Below are 25,167 nucleotides of genomic sequence, written 5' to 3' on the forward strand. Positions count from 1 at the left end.
CACTCTGAATATTCATTTCTTGCTTTGAGCCAGAGGAGGATTATGTTCCAGTCAAGGATGTGCTGCTTTTTAGCATTCCAAATCTTTCCAATACATTCTTTATTTTGACTTTTTTAATGTCTGTCTCACCTTAAAATCAGCTTTAGAATTTTCTTTGTGTGGAATAAAGAGCGTAAGAATGGCCCATTGCTGTTTGACTCTAGAAAATAGCCATTTTCAGGCCCCTATTACATTTTTTGGCAGAAATAGGTACCACTCATACTGCAAATTAAAGTTCGCTAAGTATGTCTTTACACAAGGCAAAATTCTGAAAAGGGAAACAACAGAAGTGAATATTTCTTTCCCTAATTATAATTGGAAAGCAACCAGCTTGTTCCCCTTACCATAGTGTACGTGTGTGCCACCTTCAGGAGCTCCGTGCAGCCCTGGGCATCTCCAAAGGAGCGGATCCCCAGGCAGTTGGAAGGATGGAGCTGCTTCATGAGGAAGTTGCAGCACACCTCAATAACCTGGGAGAGCTGGAGAAGGCACGCTGCAGACAGCAAACTTTCTATAGTGTCTTCTTTTAACTCCAGGATACCTGTGCAGTTTCCATACAGGGGAAAAAAAATGTTAAAATGTTAAGTCATTTTCCTTGTATTTTCATTATTTGAAAGTTTGTCTCTCCATGGTTCTTCTCTGGAAAGAAGTGTCCTGTGGTTCACAAATTCATTTTCCTTTCTTGCTGAAGGATTCTCTAAACATATGTTTTAACAGACTTACAGGATTTGGTGGATTTTGAATACAGCAACTGGAACTTTTTTGTTGGAATTTTAACAGTGTTAGATCTGATTTGGTTGAAAAAAAAAACTAAGCAAAAAAAAAAATAAAGGTGTGATTAGAGAAAAACCTTTCCCAAAATGGGGCTCTGAGTAATGTGGTGTAGTAGAGGGTGTCCCTGCCCACAGCAGGGCATTGGAACCAGATGATCTTTAAGATCCCTTCCAACCCAAACTATTCTATGAAAATTTGTATATTAATTCATAAAAATATGTGTAATAAGTTTGTATAACTTCAGAACCAGAAGCTGGGAGATCCCAGGGAGGGAGGCAGAATTACCAGTGTAGGCGTAGCGCACCAGAGCTTTCAGTGCCTCGGGATCCACTCCCTCCATCTTGATCTCCTCCTGCTTTGCTTCTCTCACATCGTTAGTGAACATGGCAGCAAAGTAATCAGACACTGCACTTAGAACCAGCCTGGAAATAGAGCAGTTTGAGACAGCAAATGGCATCCTAATCTCAGTAGCAGGCAGAAAATTCAGTGTTGTTATGTCATAAATAGTGCGTGCAATAGAAACATTATATTTAGCATAGTATTCAAGTCTTATAGCAGCAAGTAATAAAGTTTAAGAGAGTAATTAGTAATCTAATTTTCTCCCAAAGTGCTTGTTCAGGCAGATTTTCTTCACTGATCTTGCTGTAGTGTGACAGCAGCAAGAAGGGAGGACAGACAATGCCAGCGGTTTGTACTTGAGTTTCTTTCTATTGAAAATAAGAGGTATGAAACGTTGATTACATCAGATTGTTCCACACTAGTTGATGTCCTAATTATAGCAACTGTTCACTCATGGCTAAGCAGGGAAGGCATAAGCTGGAGATATCATGAAGCCACATCACCCATCCTGGGGGAACGTACCTGTGAGCTGGAATCTTCTGGTCGCCGGCGATGAGCAGCACGTCGCAGAGCTGCTTCTGCTGCAGGTAACTCTCCATCTTGCGGAACGTTTGCTCGGCGTGGTTCGTGCACTGGAAATACTCATCGGAGCCATTGGAGGGCATTCCCAGGGAGCTGCTGGTCGTGGACAGCCTGCCAGGGACAGAGGCACTATAAAGGCTCGTTGCATTGATTTTTGTTCAAAAGGCAGCACAGAAATCATTAAAATTATAAAACACTCCTGATTCTGGTCTTACCGCGCCTTCTTCCACCTTTTTCTGCTTCATGTCTAGAAGTTTTCATTCATAAGGCTGCACATAAACTGTAGTTTACTACACTTATCTGTAGTAGGTTGTTCCACTGACTTATTTTAACAGTTTTGCATCAATGATCCTTCACAAACAGAACACATCAAAACCAAACCTATTTTCCTGTGGTACTAAAAGCTAAAATATCTTTTGGTAGGAAATATTGGATATTACATGTCCCTGAGTCTTATTTCTCTTTCTCTTCTTACTTTGTGCATTAAATTACATTACTAAATAACAACGAATCTAAAGATAATTTCAGGAGGAGCATATAATTCTAGACAAATCACCAGACTAGAGGTTGATGGAATCATTTCATTGTATGGCCTTTAGTGTCTGAATGTAAATAATGAAGACAAAGTTCTCTGCCTTTCATGGAAATGTACAATATAAATATATTCCTCCCACTCCAGAATTCTGTTAGCTCTTCCATTTTTAAATACTCATATTATTTTTTTCCAAACACGATTCCTTACTGCCTTTTAATATGGATCAGGTTGCACATTGAAACATCTTTTTGACATTCTCTTAGAAAAATATTTCTTTTTCTATTGATCTGGTTTTTGTAAATAATGCATTTTTTATATAAATGTATATCACACATCTTGAAAATTCTGCAATATTCAACACTATTTTAGCTAAAGATTATTTAGAAAAACATGTTGTCACTTTAATATTGTTTTTAGTTCAAATGTGAAGCACTTGTATTTTTTAAATTTCCAAGCCCAACTAGGATATAATGGTAGCTGGTTGACTAAATTTCCTGGTTGTCTTTGATACTGTAAATGCAACTTCATAAATGATTAGAAAAGATCTCTTAATGAAATTAATGTATTAAATTTAGCAGAATATTGGATTACATCCACAATTGCACATCTAGTACAGAAAACAGAGAAAAAAAATGGTAAATAAAAGGGGTAAATCAGGTTGAATCAGTATTATACTTTTATTTACAAATACATTAAGATAGACCAAATCAGAGCTAGAAACTCACTGTCTTTCTTGTGAAGCTCTTTATTAGCAATTTCAAACTCATTTTATTTTACTTTATTTTTAAAGAAAAAGGGGCAAACCAAGTTCACCTATAATGTGTTTCCTTTGTAGTTTATGGCTTACAAAAATTAATTTGTCTCAGTGTGTTTAATGACTCTACTTTCTTATTTGTTTTCCTTCAATGCTTCATTGAAAATGAAGAAGCTGCAAAATTGGATTATATGCTCATTAGTTTTGCATCAGCTACTTGATGCCAAATTCATACTCTGTAACATTCTTGTTTTGCTATTTTTCTCTTAAGTTTTCTGTAATGATTCTCAGAAAATTATTTTTCTAAAAAATGTCTCTTTCAGATTGATTATATCCACTCCTAAGTGTTGTATCTAAGCCTTGATGTTTGCAGAAATCAACTAAAATAATACTCAACCATCCCTATTGCAACTAGACAGGACTAGTTGTGTGAAATCAATAATTCCCAATAGTCTGTATATATCTGAGGTTAGAGAATCATTTTCAGGGGCCTGAAAGTTTAATTATTTCATTTAGTCCTGGGTACTTTTTTCACATGTTTTGTAGAGTCACATTTAACTACAGCAGAAATACCACCAATATAATTAATTATTTCAAAGGCAATGGTCTTCAGAGACTGAAAAATACTGGAAGCAAAAGAAAGTGCTCAATTAATATTAATAGATATTAATATTATAATTGCTGGTTTATCTTCAGCAGCTGGTTCAAAATGGTAGGTAAAATATGTTATGGAAGGGGAAAATTAAACTCAAAGATAAATATTTATTCTCCTTAGTGTATGACTGTCAAACTCAAATATTGACCTTCAGAATGTGGTAGTGGGTACCAGTGAACTAAAGAAGTCAGAGATTAAAGTATCTTAAAGGAAGAAGCCAGGAAATGTATCCTTGAGTTTTTATGTTGAATTTTATTAGTGGATGTAGCACGAAGACAGGTAAGGGAGCTCCAAGTGGGCAGGTAGGAATCCCTTTGCCTGTCAGATTCTGTTCTGCCTGGGATGGATTAATGTACTCAAGGTTTCCTACTCATAAAAGGAATCGTGTGGCAGGTAGAGAAATGTCTGTTTCTATGAAACGTGTACAAGTTTGGACAAACAAAATCTGAATAAATATGAAGAATAAAAGTTTCCTACAGTACATTAGTGGTATGATGACCAAAGAATTAGTTATCCACACAATCAGGAGGGAAAATTATCAATGAATTGTTCTGAAGAATCAGGAACCTAAATTTCTTAATGTCATTTTTGCCTTAGTGTTCACTAGAACACGGAGTTGCTACAACACCATCAGCACTGGTAATAATGGCTTAAAATGTGGTTTAGCCTAGAGAGAGAAATCTATATTTAGATTATTCCAAAGTAGCCAAGTTCTATGAATTTCATTTTAGGCAGAGAGCCAAGTGAAATAATTTCGGAGTTTTCCTGTAAGGGTTTGTGAAGGATAGTGAAAATACGGTCCCATTTTTAAAAAGCAACATGGATTTTTGAAACAGATGATATAAACTGAAAACTTGAAGGGATACTCAAAAAGCATTAAGCATCTAGATGATAAGAGGGACATAAATACTAGCCAGCATGGCTGGTCGAAATGAATCATGTCAGAACATTGTAGGGTTTTTTATACAAAATACCAAAGCTTACTGGGAGAAAAAAAAGAAGTTGTCAAAAGTCATCTCGCCTTTTGGATGACTCCTGACACTATTTCACATGACATTTTCAAAATCGAGCTGGGATGGCATGTTTTAAGTGTAACAAATATAAGAGGGATGAATAACTTGTTTATCCATGCTTGAAATGTCTCAGGGATTCACTTCCAAAGGCAGACAGAGTGCTGAAAGAATTCCAGGCAAATCCTGCTCCTGATGCTGCTCCATAGTTTAATACAGAAAATCATATGATAGAAACAGAGTTTAGTTGTTACATGGATATATGATAGCAAGGCATTTAAATTCAGTGAGACATATTTGCCTTTGCCTCATTGACCTTTAGGCAAATTTTTACTTTTCCAAGACCTGCTCCCACCTGTGTGTGAGTGTGTGAGTAATTACTTAAATGAAACACAGGTGAAGAAATGAGAGGTAACTGAGATTACACTGGACCTTGAGCAAGCTGGGACTCAAAAGTGGTGTGAGGAGGTAAAATTTCACCTTTTCTTAAGTCAGAATTAATGTAATAAGTTTTTTGATTCGTTCCAGGCCTACAATTCTTTAAGTTTCTGAATTATGTAAAATTTATCTTCTGTCTTTGTGAAGTACTCTTCATTAACCAGCAGAGCACTCTTCTTTAATCAGTCTATAAAGGATAAATTCACATTTCCTCATTATTTAATTAGAACGTGATAAAACATAAATGCCATTTATTTGCCATGTCCTTTTTAAAATTCAGTATGTTCTAAAATGCCTCATTCGGTGTGACTGGGCCCAAAACCAGAAATTAAACCTGATGATAAGGAAGCTTAGAAGCCTAATATGGCAGGAAAACTGGGTGATTTGTTGGAGTGTTTTAATTTTGTTTTTGTTGATAAGGCTGTTATTTATGTTTTTACGGTGACCACTTCTCTTCTTGGATATTTGTTGAATGGGTATTTGTTGAATGTAGCTTTTTAACCTGCTATGATGTTTGTGAAATTCACTTTGATCAGATAACAGTTCAGTTACTGGTGTCACTTACAGATTTGGGGTTGGGGTCACCTTCCCTCTGCACTGTCAATCCCACCAGCAGCACATGGGTACCAGAGAGGGACATGAGACATCCTCCAGACTTTATCACAGCTGGAAGCTTCAATGTGACTCCAGCACTGTGGGGCACTCTTTGTGCTTTAGCTGTGACAAGGCCTGAGAAAAAAACTGCACCTTCATCAATTCAGTTTGTTTGTGCAGCAATATATACAATGCAACTCATCATTTTCCTTTTCTCTCCTTTATTTTTGCTTATATAAGAAAAGTGCAGGCCCTCCCTCCTCCCAGACAGCTCTGTCTGTGCAGCTGTGTGAGCTCTGACCCTCTGTCTGCTGGGCAATGTCGTGGGGCTGGAGACTCAGAGAGTCTGTTTTGCTACATCAGTGATAGAGCTGCAGCATCTGTTAGAGACAAACCAGCAGCTAGCTGAGAAATAAAATATTCCAGTCAGGAAGCCATTTCTGAACACAGGAAAAACAGTGGTATAGTTGATGCACCCATATTAATTGATGTTGATAAAATTATACCATGTCAGTAACTGTCCCAAAATCTGCCTTGACATTTCTACTGCAATTGTCTCCTTTATTATTTACTCATTGCAGTGTGAAGGTTTTAGGGTACAGACAAAAAAACTTTGACCCAGAAGAGTGTGGGAAATTGTACTGTGTGTTGACAACTGATTTAACCATTTCCTGTAGAAGCCAGAAGTGTTTCCCTGCATGGTAAGATTGTGTGTCTGGCATGGTGAATCAATATTAGGTCGTTGTACACTGGAATTTACCGTGCAAGGAACGTAAACCCCGAGGAATACTTATTGTCTTGGTTAGCAGAGATTCCAACAGCACAACAGCAGTCATCACTGCAGTGCATGATTTCCACTTTCACATTTGTATGACATGAGTGTGTTGGAGGAAAATTAAAAGTCATGAAGTAGAAATTCAGTAAGGCTGAGCACTTCTTGCTCAACTTCCTTGTAGCCAGTGATAATCTTTCCAAAGAACAAAAAAAATGACGTGACCAGAAGGCATGATATAGCACTATTTGGAGCTGTCAAAATGTACAAAATGAAAAATAATGGCTAAATGCTGGATAGGAGCCTGTGGCGTTTTTAGTTAGAGGACATAGAAAACAAAATACAAGCCAATGGCAAAAAAACTTTGGTTTTCACTCCAAGCCTGAATATTGACAGATGAAACTAATTAACTCTGAGTTTCTTACTTCATTAAGCACCTTTCAGAAAGACTCCTGATGGGAGAGATTGTGGGGAAGAAGACCTGCTTTATGCTCTCCCCTTTTACTGCTCTTGGCTAAAATGGAACAAAGGGGAGCCTGAGAGATACATTAAATGTATCCCCACCAGCTGAAGGCACCACTTCAGGTTTTACTTTATGATGCTTATACAGTTGAAAAATTCTAAGGGCTTGTTCCAAAATATCTCCTCACCTGATTCAGCTGATCTATACCTCATTCAAGGCTAAACACTACTGCAATGGGGGAAAAATGTGATTTTTAACCTACTTAGCCAGTGTGCCCTGTCCTAATTACAGATTTATTAGAAAAGAGTGACAGAGATGTGTAAAGGTCTGCTCAGTCTCACAGAGAACTCACAGAAAGAACATGTGAGAGGTAAATGAAGTGTTCTATTCTGAAAGGTTTTGTTTGCTACATAATTTTATCTGTGGTCAATTCCTTCCTTCTCCTATTTGTGTAATTATACCCTGTGTTGCCCTCTGTTATAGCCAAATATTTCTATGTGTTCATAGGTACAGACAACCTGATAAGTATCCTCCAGCTCGTTGTTACCTTCTTGTTTTCTGTCTCAGAAAACATAAATATAAGTCTGGGAAGATAATTGAATGACTTACGCTGTTGTATTCATTTCTCGCTCGGTTGAGGGGATTTTCTTTCAAGTCAGTACAATCCAACCAAAATTCAGTGAATGCCCTGCCATATTTACTGGAAGGAATTGTTAATGTTATAAAGACTATTGTGCTTTATCTTTTCTTCTTACCCTTTGTCACTGACCTTCACTTTTTTTACTAGCTGAGAATGTTCATTATTATGTGCATTTTTTCTAATGTCAGGACTTAATATCCACTGAACATCTATTGTTCTTGCTCAGAAAAGTAAGTTTTTGAGACAGCAACTTACAGAAATTTTTTAGTGAGGAAACCTCTGTTCATGAGTCCACAGCACCTTTCTAAGACAGAAGGAGAAATGCCTTTGCAACCTTTACAGATGGGATTTTAGGTCTGCTTTTATTTGACAATATCAAGAGTATTTAACACTATTTCTGACAACATGTCTTAGTAAAACTTGTATTCTTGATGCCATTAGTGGCATTTATCCAATAATAGTGATAACTGCTCCAAGGAGCCAGTTCTGTGTCAGCCTCAGCTCACTGAAATTGAATTGGAATAAAAACATGAAATCTAAATAAAAGTCATACACTAAATCAAAAGAAAAATAAAGGCTGAAAGTCTGTTACTGATATGAATTGTGGAAAATATTGTTTATAGTACTATTATGACAGACTTTTTCCTGGAGTGGTATTCATTATTCTAGGCTGGAGAGAGGCAAAATTGCATTGTAATGTGATCTTGCAGAAAATAACAGAGCAACTTCATTGCATTTCTTCAATAAAATATGTCTTACAGCTTTGCTGAGGTTGTAATATAGCAATAACTAAATGAAGCATGTGATAATATGCTATAATATCTAGTCTGGAGAGAAGACACAAATCTTCCCTTGGATTGGTTTTCTGCCTCCTGAAGAAGGAATTGATTATTTAGGCTGCTTGCAATCTGTGTTGTTTCAGTGAAAATATGTTGCAAGATATGCCTCAGACTGTTCCCACGTTGTAGGATCTCCATCCTTAGAGGCTTATCAAGACCCAACTGGACAAAGTCCAGGGCAACCTGGGCTGATATCACAGCTGGCTGTGCTTTGGGCAGGGGTTGGGCTGAGATCCTGAGATCCCTTCCAGCCCGAATTTTCCTATGATCCTATGGTCATGTGACTCCCAAAAATTTGAAATCTGAATGAAGGTATTAATAAATTTAATGAGGATTTCAAATCTAAAGGAAAAAGTCTTTAAGTAGATTAATGTAGACACTTATCTGTTCTCATCTCAATGTTTTAAGGGTGGTCTGAAAGCATTGATGCTCCTTTCTCTGGAAATTATGATGTTCCAGCTTCTCCTTTGGGAAGTTTCTGATACAGTTTTCTCTTATGGCTGTAGGAAACTACTAATAGTTATTTAATCTTTGTGCAATATCATATGTTCTATTGTGTTACCACTGACTCTGTTTCCCCCGGCAAGATGAAATGAGAGCTAATCAAATATTTTAGAGGTACTCAGCCTTTCCTGCCACCTTTTCCTAAAAAGTGTCTTCTGAGAACCTCTTCATTGAATAAAATTGATTTTCCCTCCAAATTCAATGTGAAATTCAATTGTTAAATTGAACAGGCAAAGCTGTGACTGTATTTATGCTACTTCTGGGTCAAGAGCCTTTTTTACTGGGGTTTTACCTTTCTGTCTTGCCATGAGCGTACAGACCACTTACTGCATTGCAAGTCCTTCCTCCAAGTAATCTTCATTAGAAATTGGTCTTCCATTAGAGAGAGTACTTGGGATATAGGAAAACTGAAAGGACCTCAGCAACAGTTTATAGAATAAAAAAGTAACAGATGAGAAAATTGTAAATCTATAAATTAGAAGTTTCACATTTAAGCTATTTCATTCTCCAAAATTATTTTAAATTATGGTTATGATTGCAAGCTACTCATTAGAAAAGGTAAAAAATTGTAGCTTTTACCATCAATTGATTTACGAACTGTCATAGCAGTAGCCAGTAAAAGTGGAATCACAGCCTTTATTTGATGGCTTGACATATGGGGAACAACAAAAGATGTTTTAGGAACTCTAGAGACTCAAAACAACTTGTGAAAATTTCAAGGTGACATATGAGCCTACTGTATTTTGTTTAAATATATAAGGAAATTATTTCAGACGGAGAATGAAAGCTCAGTAGTGTGTTAGTAAACACAGCAGAGCTCTCCTGCTCCACTGAATAGGCCAAACTGTCCCTCCAATCCTGATTTTGTTCTTTTATTGGTTGTGGTAAATTCAGCTTCGGATTCATTTATATCATCAAGTGGAAAAGTGTAAGGAAACTTTGAACAGCCAACGAGTAACTGAGCTCCATTTGAGTGAAGCAGTAAGAGACACACAACTCTCCTGCTTTGTGGCATCCCATGGGAGCTTCATGCTGAGCGACTTTCTCAGCATATTGTACCAACAAGCCATCCTAAATTTTGTTTATAGGTGAATTTGAGATCCTTCCAGTGAATGAAAAAACAAATAAGATGAAAAAAATTAGTCCTGAGTTACAACTTTGTTCCGTTCTGTGCTTGTCTCACTGGTTCAGTGTGTTCTGACTGAACAGCCTGGCTCCTGCAGGATCACCAGGCTGGAGCTTCCCAGGAATCTGTCTTGCACTGCTGCTAAATCCACTGTGACAAGCTCTACCAGCAGACTGTGTTGGCTGCACTGCTGGGGGATTTTACTGGGTCAGGCATCTCAGACAGAAAGATCAAAAGTCCATCCTAAGCCTCTGTCCCAGCACACAGAAGGGGGTGAAAGTAACTTATGGCACAGGAGGGAATTTCTGCCTTTACAGGGAGCTTTCTGTAAACTGAATAATGAACTGGACAGACTGGAGACAGTTTTCTGTGAGTGACCCCTGTGAGACAGTCCTGAAAATCATGACCCAGAACAAGCATTTTCATCTTTAAGTGCTTTTTACAAAGTATTGCTCTAACAGTACATTTGGTTTAAAACTCTTGATATAATCATGGTATAGCGTTTGCACGTGTTTTGACTTGCATTTCAGGACCCAGAAAAGCACAAAATTCCTTGGTGTAATGGGCAAAATAGAGAACTTTCTGCAGAAAGCTGTAGCTGGGGTCTGAGCCCTCCCACCCTCTCGACAGAGAGGCAGGTGCATCCCTGATCCCAACAGGCTGCAGCTGCCCCCCATGCTGGCACCTAGCTGGGCACTGAGGAGATAAAGCAGGGCACTGTGACAGTAAACCCTGCATGGAGCAGGTTATAGGATATGTTTTGGCAAGTCACATCTGCCCTAGGGTCAAAAGGGGGGCCAGAAATTGTGGTATCAGAGCTGACCTTTCTCCTTGTACTTTCACTGCGTAGATGGCAAAGGCAAACCTCTTGCTCTGTGTAGATGACTGTCTAAAACATGAACTCAAATGGAAAAACATTAAGGTAATGTTCAAACAAACATCTTCAGTCTAAAAACAGGGATTCGATTGCAAAGCTTTTGATTTATCACCAAAGTCACATCACAAGCAGAAAGAACAAGCTTCCACCAAAGACACTGAACATGACTAAGATAGAATTACAGGGATATTTTTGTCTGCCTATGTGTATATGTGCATCTCTATTTCTTCACCTTCTACAGTGCTCTGAAATGGTATGACATGGAGACACAGAGCTTTCCTGAGCATCTGTGCTAAATGAACACTGTAAAAGAGGTTTCCCTAGCAACACAAACCATATGTAATAGCTTAAAATAGCTTTTCTCCAACTCCTAGGATTTCTTAGTGGTTTGCTCGCAATTTCCATTTAAATCAAGGTGTATTTGCCCAGTTCAAAAAGGTTCTTCATTTTCTCAACTTCTATTAAAACGAGCAGGCTTTGAAAACCCTTATTTCTTGCAAGAATGCCTCCCTTCCTCTTGACTTCTAATTTGTCAGGTAAACTGAAGCATGGCAAATGGTGACAGTTGTAGTCCACTTTCTCAAATCTATTGCCTTTGTTTGCTGTTCAAAACATTTTATTATAAGGATATTGGTGTCTACTTAGTGTAGCAGGAAAGTTCCAGTTAAAGTAATAGACTGAATTTTGTGATATTAGTATAATGAGAAGATAAATTGTGCAACTATATAATATAATGAATCAGTCATACTGCACCTGAATTCCACTTTGCATCTGTGTGGCAGTTTGCAGTCAAATTCAGATAACTGAAAACCCTGCTCAGTTCTTACTGTGTCCCTTGGAAAATACTCTCTTTAGCATGAGCAAACAGTGATACCAAGAGGTTGAGTGATTTCTCCGAGTTAACAGAAGAAGCAGGTGAAAATTTTGGGATATAATCCATGGATACTGATTTTCAGATCCTTGTCATAAAGTTTAAAAGGTAGAAATTAAATCAATTGTTAATATACAGGTAAGAAATCTAGATTTTTGTCTCAAGGTTTTCAACTAAAGAAAGGATCAGGTATCAGGTATGGCTTCCTTTTCCACTAAATATGTTTATTTAGCCTAAATGTGTTTTAGTTGAGAAAGCAAAAGAGCAAATTTTTAATCCTGTGCACTCCACGTGCTGTTTCAGTGCTGAATTAAGGCAGCCTCGTGCAACTGCAAACCACAGCATGAGAATACAGTTCCCATTTCCTGCCTAATATTTTTAAACTCTAGTCATTTAGATGTTATATCATATATTTCAACCTCTAATGAAGGCAGGGTGTTCCTTTAAATCTTTTTAGTTCTCCTCCTTGTTCCCTGTGAGCAGCAGGCAGGACAAATTCTGATTTGTCCTATAGAATGGAACCAGTTACTACAATGAAGTCAAAGGTGTTTTATGCTCCTAATTATTGGACAGGCAGAATTGCTGTAAAGAGCCAGGCTCTCTGCTCTTCTTCTTTCTATTCTAGTTCACTTTGAACTGAGCTCTCCCTGTTAAGTGTTTGCTTCCAAAAGGAGGGAAGGGGGTGGGCTGGGAGCAGATTTGCTGTCAGAGCTGTGTGGGACATTCCTGTGCTGGTCCATCTGTTGGTGGAGTCACTGAGGTGGAGTCTGATGTCACAGAGGAGGAAATTTGGATAGAACTTTGTTTTAGAGATTTTTTCTGAAGTTTTTCCTGTGCTTATATTAAGCTGTTTCTGTGAACCCCGACAGTACTTGAGCTTCATTTTTGTATCTATTTTACCTGCATGACAACAGGTATGCCCTACACAAGCCATATTCTTTATATTATCACCTGATATAGTCATTCCCTAAATACAATATCATTATTTTATCCTAGCGCAATGAAAGGAGCTAAACCAAACTGGTCTATATTGCGTTAACTTTGTTGTTTGACTGTAACAAACAAATCCCTTTAATTTTGAAAAGTGAAAGATTTCAGTAGTGTTCATTATTAGAGTATTTCAAAGTAAACAATAGGCTCTTCCAAGGGTGAAAATAAATAGTTCCTTTCTTTCAGAACTCTCTGGCTACGACTTTCAAACCCAGCAAACCCTGTCCCCCCTTTTCCAAGAATGCTTCAACAGCCATAGATTTTTTTGTTGATCTTTCAATTGCATGTGCTCAGTGTGTCTGTAAAAACTGCTCTGCATGGGGCACATGTGTTTAATCATCTCCTTAACTTTTTCTGGAGACATTAAGAGGCGATTTTAAGACCAGTAATAACTCTTTAAAAAGTAATTTAACAGCTGTCTTTGCTGAGAGGGAGCTCTATGGAGTGAAAATGAGAAGATAATTGAATCATAAAAAAATTGTTTTGAAATGAATGGAATTGTCCTACTTTCTTAAATTACTATTAAATGGTATTTTTTTCCCCTTGCCTGTAATAACTCATCTTTGAAAGCTAGGCATGTTAAATGTAGGCCTGAAAAATATTGTGTGTTTCTAGTAAGCCATATTATTTCTCATTTTAGCTTTCTTGGTGGGTGAACAGAGTTAGACTTGATGACATTCAGAGGTTCTTTTCAGCTTAAATTTTTCTATTATTCTATTTATGCAGCTATGAAAAAAAATATTTTCAATAAATATCCACTCCTTCTACAGGGTGAATATAACATTAATTTCAAAATACAAACCTACTTATCCCTTTCATCTTTAATAGTGTTTCAGCCCACTTAGATTTCACATACTTTTTGCTTTTTCAAGTTCTTCAGAAAATGTCATAATAGAAGATGAGAGTAGGAATAAAATCTGAGGATGCCTTTGAGACATATTGATTCTAATTTCTGTAGCAAAAGCTCTTGTATGAGGCCAAAGAGTTTGTTAAGTCAGAATCAATTCATTGGTCACTGTTCATTGATTACTAACTGCTGGGAAAAATGTGATTCTCCTCTTAGATTTTAATGCTGCATCAAATACCACTTACTATAACTTTATAGATTTTCTACAGTTAGCAAACATTAGATAACAAATTTTCTTGGTTACTCTTACCCATAACTTTCAACCAGTTGGGAGTGGATTTCCATATAATTCTATTAAAACTCAGCTTGATGTTCGCTGAGTATCTCGTGTGCTACACATGCCTTAGTTCAGTTCATACCTGCGACCAAAGGGATCTCTGGCACTTGCAGATGCAGCATCACAGTGATGCCAGTGGCTGTTCCCCAGTCACCATTCCCTGGAATGTCCCCTCAGTCCCTGCTGCCATCAGTTCTTCCACCCCACTAAAGCCTTGCAGGGCCACGTGGACTGTTCTAGCAGCACCTCTGAGAGATCAGCTACAAAATCTTGAATAATCCATTTCAAATGTCTCCAGTTTCAAATTCATATTTTGACCTTCAGCTAAAGATCGTTCCTAGAAGACAATTAGTTTTTCCTTGTCCCCTGGGTAGCATTGAAGCATTTTAGTTATCCACAACAGACTTGCATAAAATCACCTTTTATAAATATACTCCTGAAATAGGTATTAAATTGCTATAAGTACTAAAGAAACTGCAAAATTTTCCTCAAGACACAAACATAGTTTCTTTTTCTAGTTGTTAACTCTTGCCAAATTCTACAGTTAAAAGTAATATAATTATTATTTCTAAGCACTGAGAAATAAGAGAGAAGATTAACAGTCAGCAAGAATTTGCCAAGAACAACATGTCCAAGCAAATTGAAGTGCCTCATTAATAGGTTTTAGTAGACATTGTGGAGAACAGAAAAGAAGTGGTTGCCATTTATATCTTGGACGTGAGATTATTATTTGACACTGTCTCAGAGAGGACTAAGTTCAACCTGAAGGATTGTTTGGAGTAAACCATTATGGAATGACTGAGAAACGGGTTTAAAATCATGCTACTAAAGTAATTATCAATGGTTCATTGATAAATAGGGAGGTAAATCAAATGGGGTTCCTAAGGAACTTAGCAGTGAAGTTCCACTACAACTTCTCATAATGTTTCTGAATTACTTAAAGGGAGGAAGAAATAAAGAGATATCTCTGATAGGAACTGTATTACAATTGAAGATCCTGCCAAACTAAGAGCTGCAAGTGTATTTGGGCATAGGATCAGAACTGAATATTAAATCAGTAAATAAGAACTGGATATTAACTCAGCCAATTGGAGATATTATCTGAAACATGAAATGGAATCCATTTGGGCAAAGTACTGTTTTTGGGAACAATAATTGCAAAAATGTACAGATGGTTTGGGAACAGGTCTTTGGTACATGGGCAGGAGTTTCACATGAATCACAAGCCAGTCATGAGCAATAGCAGCATGTTGTTGAGAAAAAAACCCAGAACAACAACTGAACAGGATATTCAAACAGATTTTTAGTCAGGATGACACATAAGTAATCCAGCTCTGCACTAGAATTGCCAGACTCTGACAGGAACACATCCAGATCTGTCCCCAGTACTGCAAGTGCAGGCAGACAGGCTGGGGACACACAGGACAGCAATGAAAATATCCTGCCTGTCAGACATGGGGCTTCTGAAAAAAGATTGCAAGAATTGCAGCTCTTTAGACTTACAGCAATTTTCAAACATATGAACAAATTGTGTAAAGAAGGATAGTGTGGGAATAAAAGGCATAAGGGGAACAATATGCTACCTATGTCTATCAGGGAAAGACCAACGAAATAAGGAGCTTAAATTGTATTACAGATAACCAAGGAAGCACCTAAACATAGCTGATCCAACTTTGTCACAGTGCTGTCTGACTAGATGTCCAACATTATTTACATTTTTAAACCTTTTATTTGTTAAAGTTGAGATTTTCTGAAAGCTTTTTTTCAAAATGCTGGAGGTTCAGTGAAAATAAATCTGAAGTAATTTTGTTTTAGCAACAAAGGCTGCTGTGCTGTGAGATTAGGAATCATCAGTTCTAAACTTTTACTTTGCGCATCAGAGATGGCTCATGGAACTGAATTCTTACTCATGAGGGGGAAATAGTGTCATGATGTTCCACTGAATGCAGCACTCTGTCATCTCCTCTGCACAGGGCACATCACAGTCCTTCCAGTCCCTGGGGCCTTGTGATTCATTGTCAGTCATTCTCATGTGTAGGTGGTAGGACTGTTTATTTGGATACCCAGAACTGTGCTCGTAGTGCCAAAAACCTGCTTTGACCAGTGGTTTCGTAGAATAATTCACACATTCCATTCTCACCAGGAAAATTATCACCTGTTTTCTTTTTTGGAAGCTGTCTTTTGTATTGAAAAATTAGGCAGGCATCGCTTCAATGAGCATCTGTTGCAAACTTTGGAGGACTTGGTGAGTGTGGAGTGTAATGACTCTCCCCAGTAAAATACTCAGGAGAAAAAAAACCTTGACAACATCTGTACCCTGTGCCACATTAGGTAACCAAAAAAACAGCAGCCTAGGAACAAGAAACTGGGGTCAGGTACTGCACACTGATTTTTTTTTTTTTTCATTTCCACATTTTCAGTATCTTCTAGGATACTGCAACAACTAAAAGGGTATTTTTCCTCATGGTACCTTCATTTCACACTAGAACGTGAGCCAAGACTGTCATCTGCTGCTGGAATTAAAAATAGAACTCAAGGGAAAACCCTCACATAGGGGATAACACCCAAAATAGTCATGCACACGTATGTGTGTGTATATGTCTGTGAGAGACAGTGAGGGAAATAGTCTGATAGCTATTTTCATATGGCTAAAAAAAAAGAAAAAACAAGAGTTTTCAAGCCTTAAGGTGAGCTATCAAATAACTGTACATCAAAAATAATGACCACAGAAAAGCATTGCCTTTGGGAGGATACTCCTCCCAAGTTCTCTCTTTCCATGTGCATCAGTACCAACTGCTTGGATTATGACATCAAAAGATTCTATGACAATTAATTAGAAGTATATTTTGTCTCATATGGGAAATTAGAAACCATATGTCTTTAGCAAAACTGGAGTTTGTCCCAAACTAGAGTTTGTCAGCAATTTTTCAGCCATAAAATTAGGGGGAAAAAAATGCATAAGAGAAAAATGATGAATGGATGATCCATTCATTAGTGAAATCTAGCTGCCTTTGGGCAACTAGGAAATGAGCCTCACAGATACTTCACCAGCACACATGGTGTACAGTAGTATAGTTATGGAATCACAAACCTAGCAGGGACACAGAAATGGATGTGGCAGAGTAGCATAATGTAATAAACGCTGGGCACAATCTCACATGCAAAGGTCAATACAGTCAGGCCTGTGAGTCCAGACTTTATCTAGGGGAGTAATCAAAGTAATTCATTTTCATGATTCTTCTTGTCAGGAGGCTCCAGTTCTCTGTCAGTTTGTGTGTTCAGTGTGTGTTCAAGTGTTGCACACAAGAGCAAAGTTTTTGTCGACTGTCAAGCAAAGTCTAACACTCAAATCCTCCCAGTTCGTGCTGATGTCTCTGGACACTGTCAGATCACTTTCTTTGAAAGAAGTGGGAATGCTTCAAGGTCTCCCTGATAGAGGAGACTGAATCTCAAAAGGTTGCATCCAGAGATGGTCCTCAACAGCTAAAATGCACAACCCTTCACAGCTCGGCCCTCTGAACCAGCAGTAATTCACAGGTTGTCTTCCATGTGCTCTTTCAGAGTTCACTAAGCTCTTTCTTTAAGCCAAATCTGAGATCTTTGAAGGTTTTCAATCTTTGTTGACATGACCATACTCTGCAGGTTTAGCTTTCTGATCATCCCAGTAATACCAGAACATCTTATAGTGGGAAATATACTGTACAAATAAACAAAATTATCTGGTAGCTATTCAGGTTTTAGGCAGTTTCTGTGTTTTTCACCTGTGTACAGGTCCCAATCCTCATTCAAGGAGTAGATTAGTGAGAATCAGGTCAGTAAACATATCTTGTCCACTGCTCATCTTTTTTCCAAACTATAGATGCAACTTCTATAAGGAAGCAGGTCCTGTCATTTTAGGTGCTGCTAGTTTGGTACCTGTTGAGCCTGTTCCCTGAGCAACACTGACAAGACAGTCCCCAGGCACACTGGGAGCTGTCCTTACTCTTGTGCCAATAAGACATTTATTCATCTGTTATGACCCAGCAGGTATTGGTTAGTCACAACTGGCTGCTGTTTGGACAAAACTAAGGAGTTTTGGTCACTTAAGCCCTCATTTATTTGTTATTTGTCATGGGATATTATTCATGAGCAAGCCTATGGGTCAGAAGGGTTCCTTTAAGTCTTGCACTATTTAATTTGGGTACAGGAATGCCAAACTGGATTGAAGAAAGCAGAAACAAGCATATTGATGATCACGTATGCAAAATGGAACTGTTGTCTGGGACTTTTTCCTCCTCAATCAACCCTTATTTCATCAAACCCCGGGGTGCTCTCTCTGTGTCACTGGCAGCACTGAATCCTAGGGCTTTTAGAGAAAGACATCTCAAGTTTTCTGAAGCAATTCAGAATACTGGTTTTGTGTTTCCAAAGTTTTTTCCTAGGAAGCATTAAGCTGTTAGGAGAAATTCCTTTCATACTCTGCTCAAGTTGAGATATTGGCAAGATTTTCTCTCCCTTTCTACTATTTTCAGTGTCCAAGTGACACACAGCAGTGTCCTGCTGTAGAGTCCACCTGAAAATGAGACTTGTAGAGGCAGAGGCCACCTGTCTGTATTGGAGACAACCCCTTTGAAGGTACAGTGCTTTCATGGCATAAAAGGCAAATATGTCTTTGTTGACCTCAGGTCTGGATGTGAAAGAGCATTTGGCTGCAATACCTGTAATAACTCATTCTGTGGTGGCTTTAGTGGTGAGAGAAGAAGGATTCAGGGGATCCTGCAAATGCCTGATTGTTCAGGTGTGTTTTAACGTACAACACACACAGCAAGCTTTTACTGAAAACTTCAAAACACCCCTTATTTGAATAGAACAGTATATGATATACACATTCCCCAAAACTATTCTAAAAGCTGCACATTTAAACAGCCCGAGAGCAGAACTTTAATTTGGATGAATATGAAGGCACAAAATTTAAGGTCTAAGAAGAAACTTTATATATAGCTGGAGAAAATGTCACATCTTACTTTAGAAGACAGTGGTTTATTATTACCTCCCAAACTGAATTGATTAGGCTTTTTATACCTCCTTCTTCACCTGATATAGAACCTTATTTTGTTGAATAAGTGTTCCTTATTTTTCTGTTCCTTATTTTTCTTCAAGCTAAATTGACTTTCTTTCTAAGGTGGTTAAAATTACCTTTTTTTCAGGGAGTTTTTACTATCATCCAGAATGGTGTACTATGAGAATGCTGCTTACACATTCCAAACTAGTACTCTTGTAAACATACAGAACTCCCACAGTCCCACCTCGCTGCTTTTATTCTGTAATGATTTTATCCAGTACATATTGACTGCTAGGACTGTTTTCCAAATGACATTTTGGAATGCAGATTTTTCTGTTCACTCTGCAGATGTTCCCTACAGCAGATGCACAACTTGAAAAATAATAACTGCTAAAAATACACAAGCTGCCAGCTTGATTTGCACTGAGAGAAACTGTAACTTCAACTAAGATAGATTTGTATTTAAATGCAATGTAAGAAATTTGAATTATTCCCGAAGACTAGTGGTAATCTCATCAAATGGTGCAAATAATCACATTATAAATGCTTAATTTGAGTCCAAGGTGGGGTGAAGGTGGGGTAAAGTTGTTGCTGTATAAGCTAAAAATGCCAAAATAATTTTGTAAAAGAAATCATAAAAAATGCTTAATCAAACAGCTGGTGTTAATATGTTATTCTCTGGTATTCACTACTTAAAAATAGCTCTTTGTGCTTACACCTTTAAGGTCTCATAGCTGTAATGTTTTTTCACCTGACCTTGCAGAAAATATTTGTCTTAGTATACTAAACAAGCTGTGAAAGTACTGAGATTTCAAACAAACCTTTAAAAAAAGCAAATAATGATGCTTCCTTTCCACTTAGTTCAAGGTTAATTTTACTTGTCAGGAAGGCAGTGAAATAAAAGCAGTGAGAATTCTGAGAGATGGTTGGCAACCACACACCCTGTGCACCTCCAGCAGTTCCCATTTGTCAAAGTTGCACCCATTGATAAAGTCAGAATGAGGACAGGATTTCAGGAGGCTCCCTTTTTCATTGCACTTACACATAATATATCAAGAGAAAAAATTAGTATGCTAATTTGACAAACTGGCAGATTATATTTTTATGGTAGAGTTATGAAATGAGGTACCTTAAGCAAAGATCAAAATTTCCTGACAATGTTTCCGTTCTTTTTTTTAACGTGAAAGTGTTCCTATTCATTTGAGTGTGGGTGTGCACATATATAAAGTGAGATTAATGCAGTAAGGAACTCTGGCTAAAAACAAAGACAGTTTCAGGGAATAACTTGGATACGAGTCTGTCTTTCTAAGAGCAGACTTTAAAACTCCTACCTCTCTGCAGATTCATCTGTATTTTCTTCTGTGATCATCTGCAACTCCTGTGAGGTTTTACTTGAATCTTCTTTACCACAGTTTTCCTCTGTGCCTGTTTTGGGAATATCCTCATTTGCTCGGAGCTGTTCTATGAGGTTTTGTTGATGCCAGGCTTGAATAGATCGGTGGTGCACCGGGGTTGGACCTGGCACGGGGGCCAGTATGTTGTGGTGGACAGGGCTGCTGTTCTTCTTCAGCCCATTTCTGTCCCGAGAGTGGTTCTTCAACCTGTTCTGCACCGGTGTCCCTCTGTGCTCATATCCTTCCTGCTGATGGCAGCCCCCCGTGCCTGTGGAGCCTTGCGAGGGGTGACTGAACCACCTCCAGCGGAGCCTCAGGATCTGCTTCACATCAAACTCTTTCTTTCCAGATACTGACATTTTTTTCAAGGAAGGAAAAAAAAAAAAAAAAGGACAAAAGCCTATTCTTTTAGGAAGGAAATGGATTCTTTGTTATCTCTTGTGTTTCAACTCCTCTTCTTAAGAAAAGGCAACAAAAGAACAAATACCGGTAGCTCTCTCCCTCTCTCTTCTGATTAATACACTGCAAGCTCTCCCGGGCGATGCTGAGCTGCTGCTAACTGTATAGGTGGGAATCCATACTGACAGGATGATGAGGTCAGACCTTAAACAAGTAAATCAGCTTAGCACAGGAAAGCAGCAACCATAACACTACCCAGCTGCCAGGCTTACACACTCCCAGCACTATAGCGCGGCTCTAATATATAACCCAGCCTCACATGATCCTCAGGGATCCGGAGCTGCAACTTAAGATGCAGGGAAGCACATCCAAATAAAGTGACAAGACTTTCTATCTACCTCACAGCGTTTTCCATCAAGCCCGCTAATGAGCAATGCTGCATTCCACAGAAGATTTGGAGAGGATTCTTTCAGGCAGATTTTTGGTAACGAGTCACTGTGGAACTATCCTGCAGCTCGTTTCCTTAAGGGTTTGCATTTGTTTGTCTTGCTATGTAAAATTCCTACAAATGGCCTCAGTGTGGTAGCACTTACCTAAAGGAGAGGCAGCGTTTGAATACATGGTGCAGAACTGGATGTATTTTCTCACCTACAGAAAGATTTCTCAATATAATTGCAGGGGGATGAGAACAGAGGGAGGGAGCTCAGGAAAATCGGAGATGTGCTCCCTGAATGACTGTATCTGTGGAAAACACAGTTTCCTGGCTAAGTGCCTGTGTAAACACCCTTTCCCATCCTGCTCTCAATTTCTCACAGACACTGAAATGCTTGTGATATTTTTTTGAAAATACCTTTCTTTGCTTTCTTTTGATAGCGTACACTGTAACATGTTTCCAGTAAATTTACTAGAGGATATGTATTCCTTCCCATCCCTTGGTTACTAGGCAGAGCTCTGAGAACTGTTCCCATTGTGTTTGGAAATAATGTACACAGAATGTTTGCATGTGCAAATTGAAGATAAATAAACGAACTGGGTTTTTTTATTATGTTATATTCTCCAAGGTTTGCTACTGGTGACCTACCCAGCTGCAAGCAGCAATAGAAAAAACTGCAACAGAGTCAATAGAACAGGATTCAGAGCTAAAGGAGGGAAGTAAGATATCTTCTTACTTCTCCTCTTCAGATCTTTTCATGATAACTTCCTTTTTCTCTGTTTTTGCTGTGAATTTTTCTTCTTTTTTTACCTCAGCTCTACTGACAGGATGTTGAACCTTGAAATAATAAAATCTACCTTTCTTTTCTTTTTTGGCTGCACATAATGCAAACAGAGAAATGTGAAGTAGAGTTTTGAGGGGAAAAAAGAAAGTGTAGGACTAAGGAACCATCAGCCTTTATGCTGGGCTCTCCAGCTCCTGTCCTATTCATGGTTTTCAAGCAAATGATATGCAGCATTATGGACTGGATGCATGTGAGAGAAATTGCAGGATGAGGGAATAACAGTAAAATAATTGACAGGTATTATACTAAATAGATACATAGAGGGAAAGACTTTGTACAAAAGAAAACCTCTTTGAAGCAGTTGCCCACAAAAGGCAGAAAGGAAGAAGTTGAGGAAAGGTTTGACAGACGTAGTCAATTCATATTTGTTGCTAGAGAGAACATTGAGGCTGAGCTGTGCCAATTAAATGTACATTACCCAGACTTCACTTTATGTGTTATGGGAACAGCTAGAAACTAGAAAACCTGTTCAACTTCTAATAAGTCATATTAAGAAGAAGGTATATAAAAACCTGTTCATGCATTTCGTAGGGGGGTTCTATTTAAGCTTGTTGAGAATATAAGTTAATAAAGAAGGCACTCCCAAACTTCAGGGATTCAAGAGAATTTATATGGAGTGAATGGATAAGTAAAAAGTCTGGGCATTGGGTAAGAGAGATTACCATATGTCCAGTAGTCAGTGTAAAATGTTTTTGAGAGGTAAGTGTTTCAGGTATTTTTGTTGCTTTATGACTGTAGGTATTTAATGCAATGTTCCCTGACTTTTCAATTTCAACCTACACACCTATGGAGGTTATTCTTTTCAGCTTCATACAAGTAATGAGACAGTGGTATCTATATATATTCCTCAGGATTGCCTACCTGGCAATCTGACATCTATTTTAAGGAGGGAATCTCTATATACCAAGTTAATGAAATAATTTATGATGAAGTCTTGTAGAGGTGGACAGAGAACACGGTTTCTCGCTCCTATTTAATCAGGTCATTGAGCTATCTCAGCAGCTCTGTCAGCTCCTCTTAGCAACAGCTCTGATACATTTAATCCATATTTTTTCACCATGTCACAAAGCTTCTGTCATTTTCCTTTTCTTAAATCCCTTTTGCAGAAGTCATCTTTTACTCCAAGATATCATCAGAAGTGTATTTCCTGAATTTTACTGGAGAATGTACAAACAGCACTTCTTTTTGTTGAATTCCTGCTAACTCAGTACATGTTTTAGCAGATGTAAAGTGTGTTTAGCTAAAATTAATATAGTAAAACTGGACATCTGCTGAAGAGACTGTCTTACTCAAACAGTCAGCTTGAGTCAGCACAGAATATGTTTCAGGTAGAGCATAAGTAGATTATTTTTCACTCAGCTTTTTACTATTCTGGCTAAAATTTCAATGTGCTATACTAGGACAGTATAAATTATTTGATACCCCAAAACTTCAGGCCTGAAATTATTAGAAGTCGGTATGTGGCATATATATGTAGAAACCTGGTGCACACCTACTTTTAATCATTTAGGTCTATGTTCTGGTGAGCAAACTAATTCCCTGCAAACTGAATTCAATGTGAGTGTTTTACTTCTTGGCAATTTCTTTATAAATCTGTCATACATTTAGGTGTATCTCTGACTGGGTTCAAGCTGCTAAATGGGAAAATTTATATGATTATTCTGTTTTTATTATTCCTAATTCAATAACTTTGGTCTCATTTAGATGAATAGCGACCATAACAGTGTTAATTTTTCCCCTCGTGATTGGAAGTTTCCAAAGAACAATATTTTTCAGGGCTACAGCAAATCTAGCCAAGGCCACCAAGAGGGTGAGGCAGCTGGAGCATGTGATGGATGAGGGGAGGCAGCTACAACAGGATTTGTTCAACCTTATGAAGAAAAGGCTCAGGGGCATTTTATTGTTGCCTCCAGGTACCTGATGGGAGAGCAGAGAGCTGACAGAATCGGGCTGGTTTGGAGGTGCCCACTGACAGGACTAGAGACAACAGACATGTGTTGGTACATGGGAAAATCTCAGTAGGTAGAAGAAAACTTTCTACCTGTGAGGGCATCAAGCAGGTGGGAGGAGGTTGCCAAGAGAGGCTGTGGCATCTCCTTCAGAGAAAGCAGGATCTACTTAGGGTGGTGAGACACAGGCACAAATAAAAGCTGTGGCTGCTCCACACCTGGAAATGTCCAAGGCCAGGTTGGATGGGGCTTGGAGCAACCTGGGATAGTGGAAGGTGTCCCTGCCCATGGCAGGGGGCTGGAATGAGATGATCTTTAAGGTCCCTTCCAACCCAAACCGTTCTATGATTCTATGACCCTAAGTGGACTTGGTTACCAAGTTATCCAAGTTAATTGGTGTTACCAAGTTATCCAAGTTAATTGGTGTAGTTGCTTTAACTGGGCTTTCTTTGAGTAGGTGTTCAGATTAGATGAACTCCAGAGGTTCCTTCCAACCTGTTATTCTGTGACTATGTGACATGCCAGAGAGTTTTGGAGATGTTCATCTCATGGCTAAGGTAGAGCCAAGTAAAACTCACACCATTGTCAGCTGTGAAAAAGAAATACATCTCTAGAAATCTCAGCTCCAGTTGGGGAGCAAAGTAGCAAAGCATCACCACCTGCCAATTGTTCATCCCATTCCTGGCAGTCTGAGGAAAAACAAGTCTTTATTCTCTGAAAACCCTCCTTTCCATTCAATGGGTACAAGCTCTTGAGGAAGATCTTTGCTCACATTAGGAAAACACATTAAATATGATGGTAGACTGGCACCCAGCAGGAAAGTGGGAATAATTTTTAAAGGTTTGTGTAAACATGTTGAACTTCCAGATATTTTGAATGATGTGTATTAAAATTAAAGGTTTAAATAGGTTTTTATAATCATTTTAATCTTGCAAATGTAAATACCTCATGCTTCCCTTGATTTAGCAAATTATAAAAGTATATTTGTCATAAACAACCTATTGAGAATTCTGTCACAAATCATGTTTTAAATAGGCTTCAAAATTTACTTTTAGCTACAGCAGCCTCCCAAGTACATCTGCCACCAAGATATCTGACAGAAAGAAGTTCCCTCTCTACCC

At 38.2% G+C, this 25,167-nt stretch overlaps 1 protein-coding gene across 2 annotated transcripts in view; it reads right to left on the bottom strand.

Annotated features, from left to right (window-relative positions):
- The window catches only part of KLHL4 (kelch like family member 4), a 76,255-nt gene that overhangs the window by 16,091 nt on the left and 34,997 nt on the right, over window positions 1-25,167 (bottom strand). The window contains exons 1-5 of one of the 2 annotated variants that reach the window (XM_017819862.1): window positions 21,414-21,532; window positions 20,359-20,773; window positions 1,675-1,845; window positions 1,099-1,235; window positions 384-580 (exon numbers count right to left, since the gene is read on the bottom strand). In XM_017819862.1, coding sequence (XP_017675351.1) covers window positions 384-580; window positions 1,099-1,235; window positions 1,675-1,845; window positions 20,359-20,773; window positions 21,414-21,441 — 948 coding nt within the window. In that variant the 5' untranslated portion in view covers window positions 21,442-21,532. Of the gene's footprint in view, window positions 1-383; window positions 581-1,098; window positions 1,236-1,674; window positions 1,846-20,358; window positions 20,774-21,413; window positions 21,533-25,167 lie in introns of those variants that run through there. The other variant, XM_017819871.1, reaches the window with a different exon arrangement.

This window comes from Lepidothrix coronata, unplaced genomic scaffold (assembly GCF_001604755.1).
Source record: "Lepidothrix coronata isolate B3197 unplaced genomic scaffold, Lepidothrix_coronata-1.0 Scaffold2, whole genome shotgun sequence".
Taxonomy (NCBI): domain Eukaryota; kingdom Metazoa; phylum Chordata; class Aves; order Passeriformes; family Pipridae; genus Lepidothrix; species Lepidothrix coronata.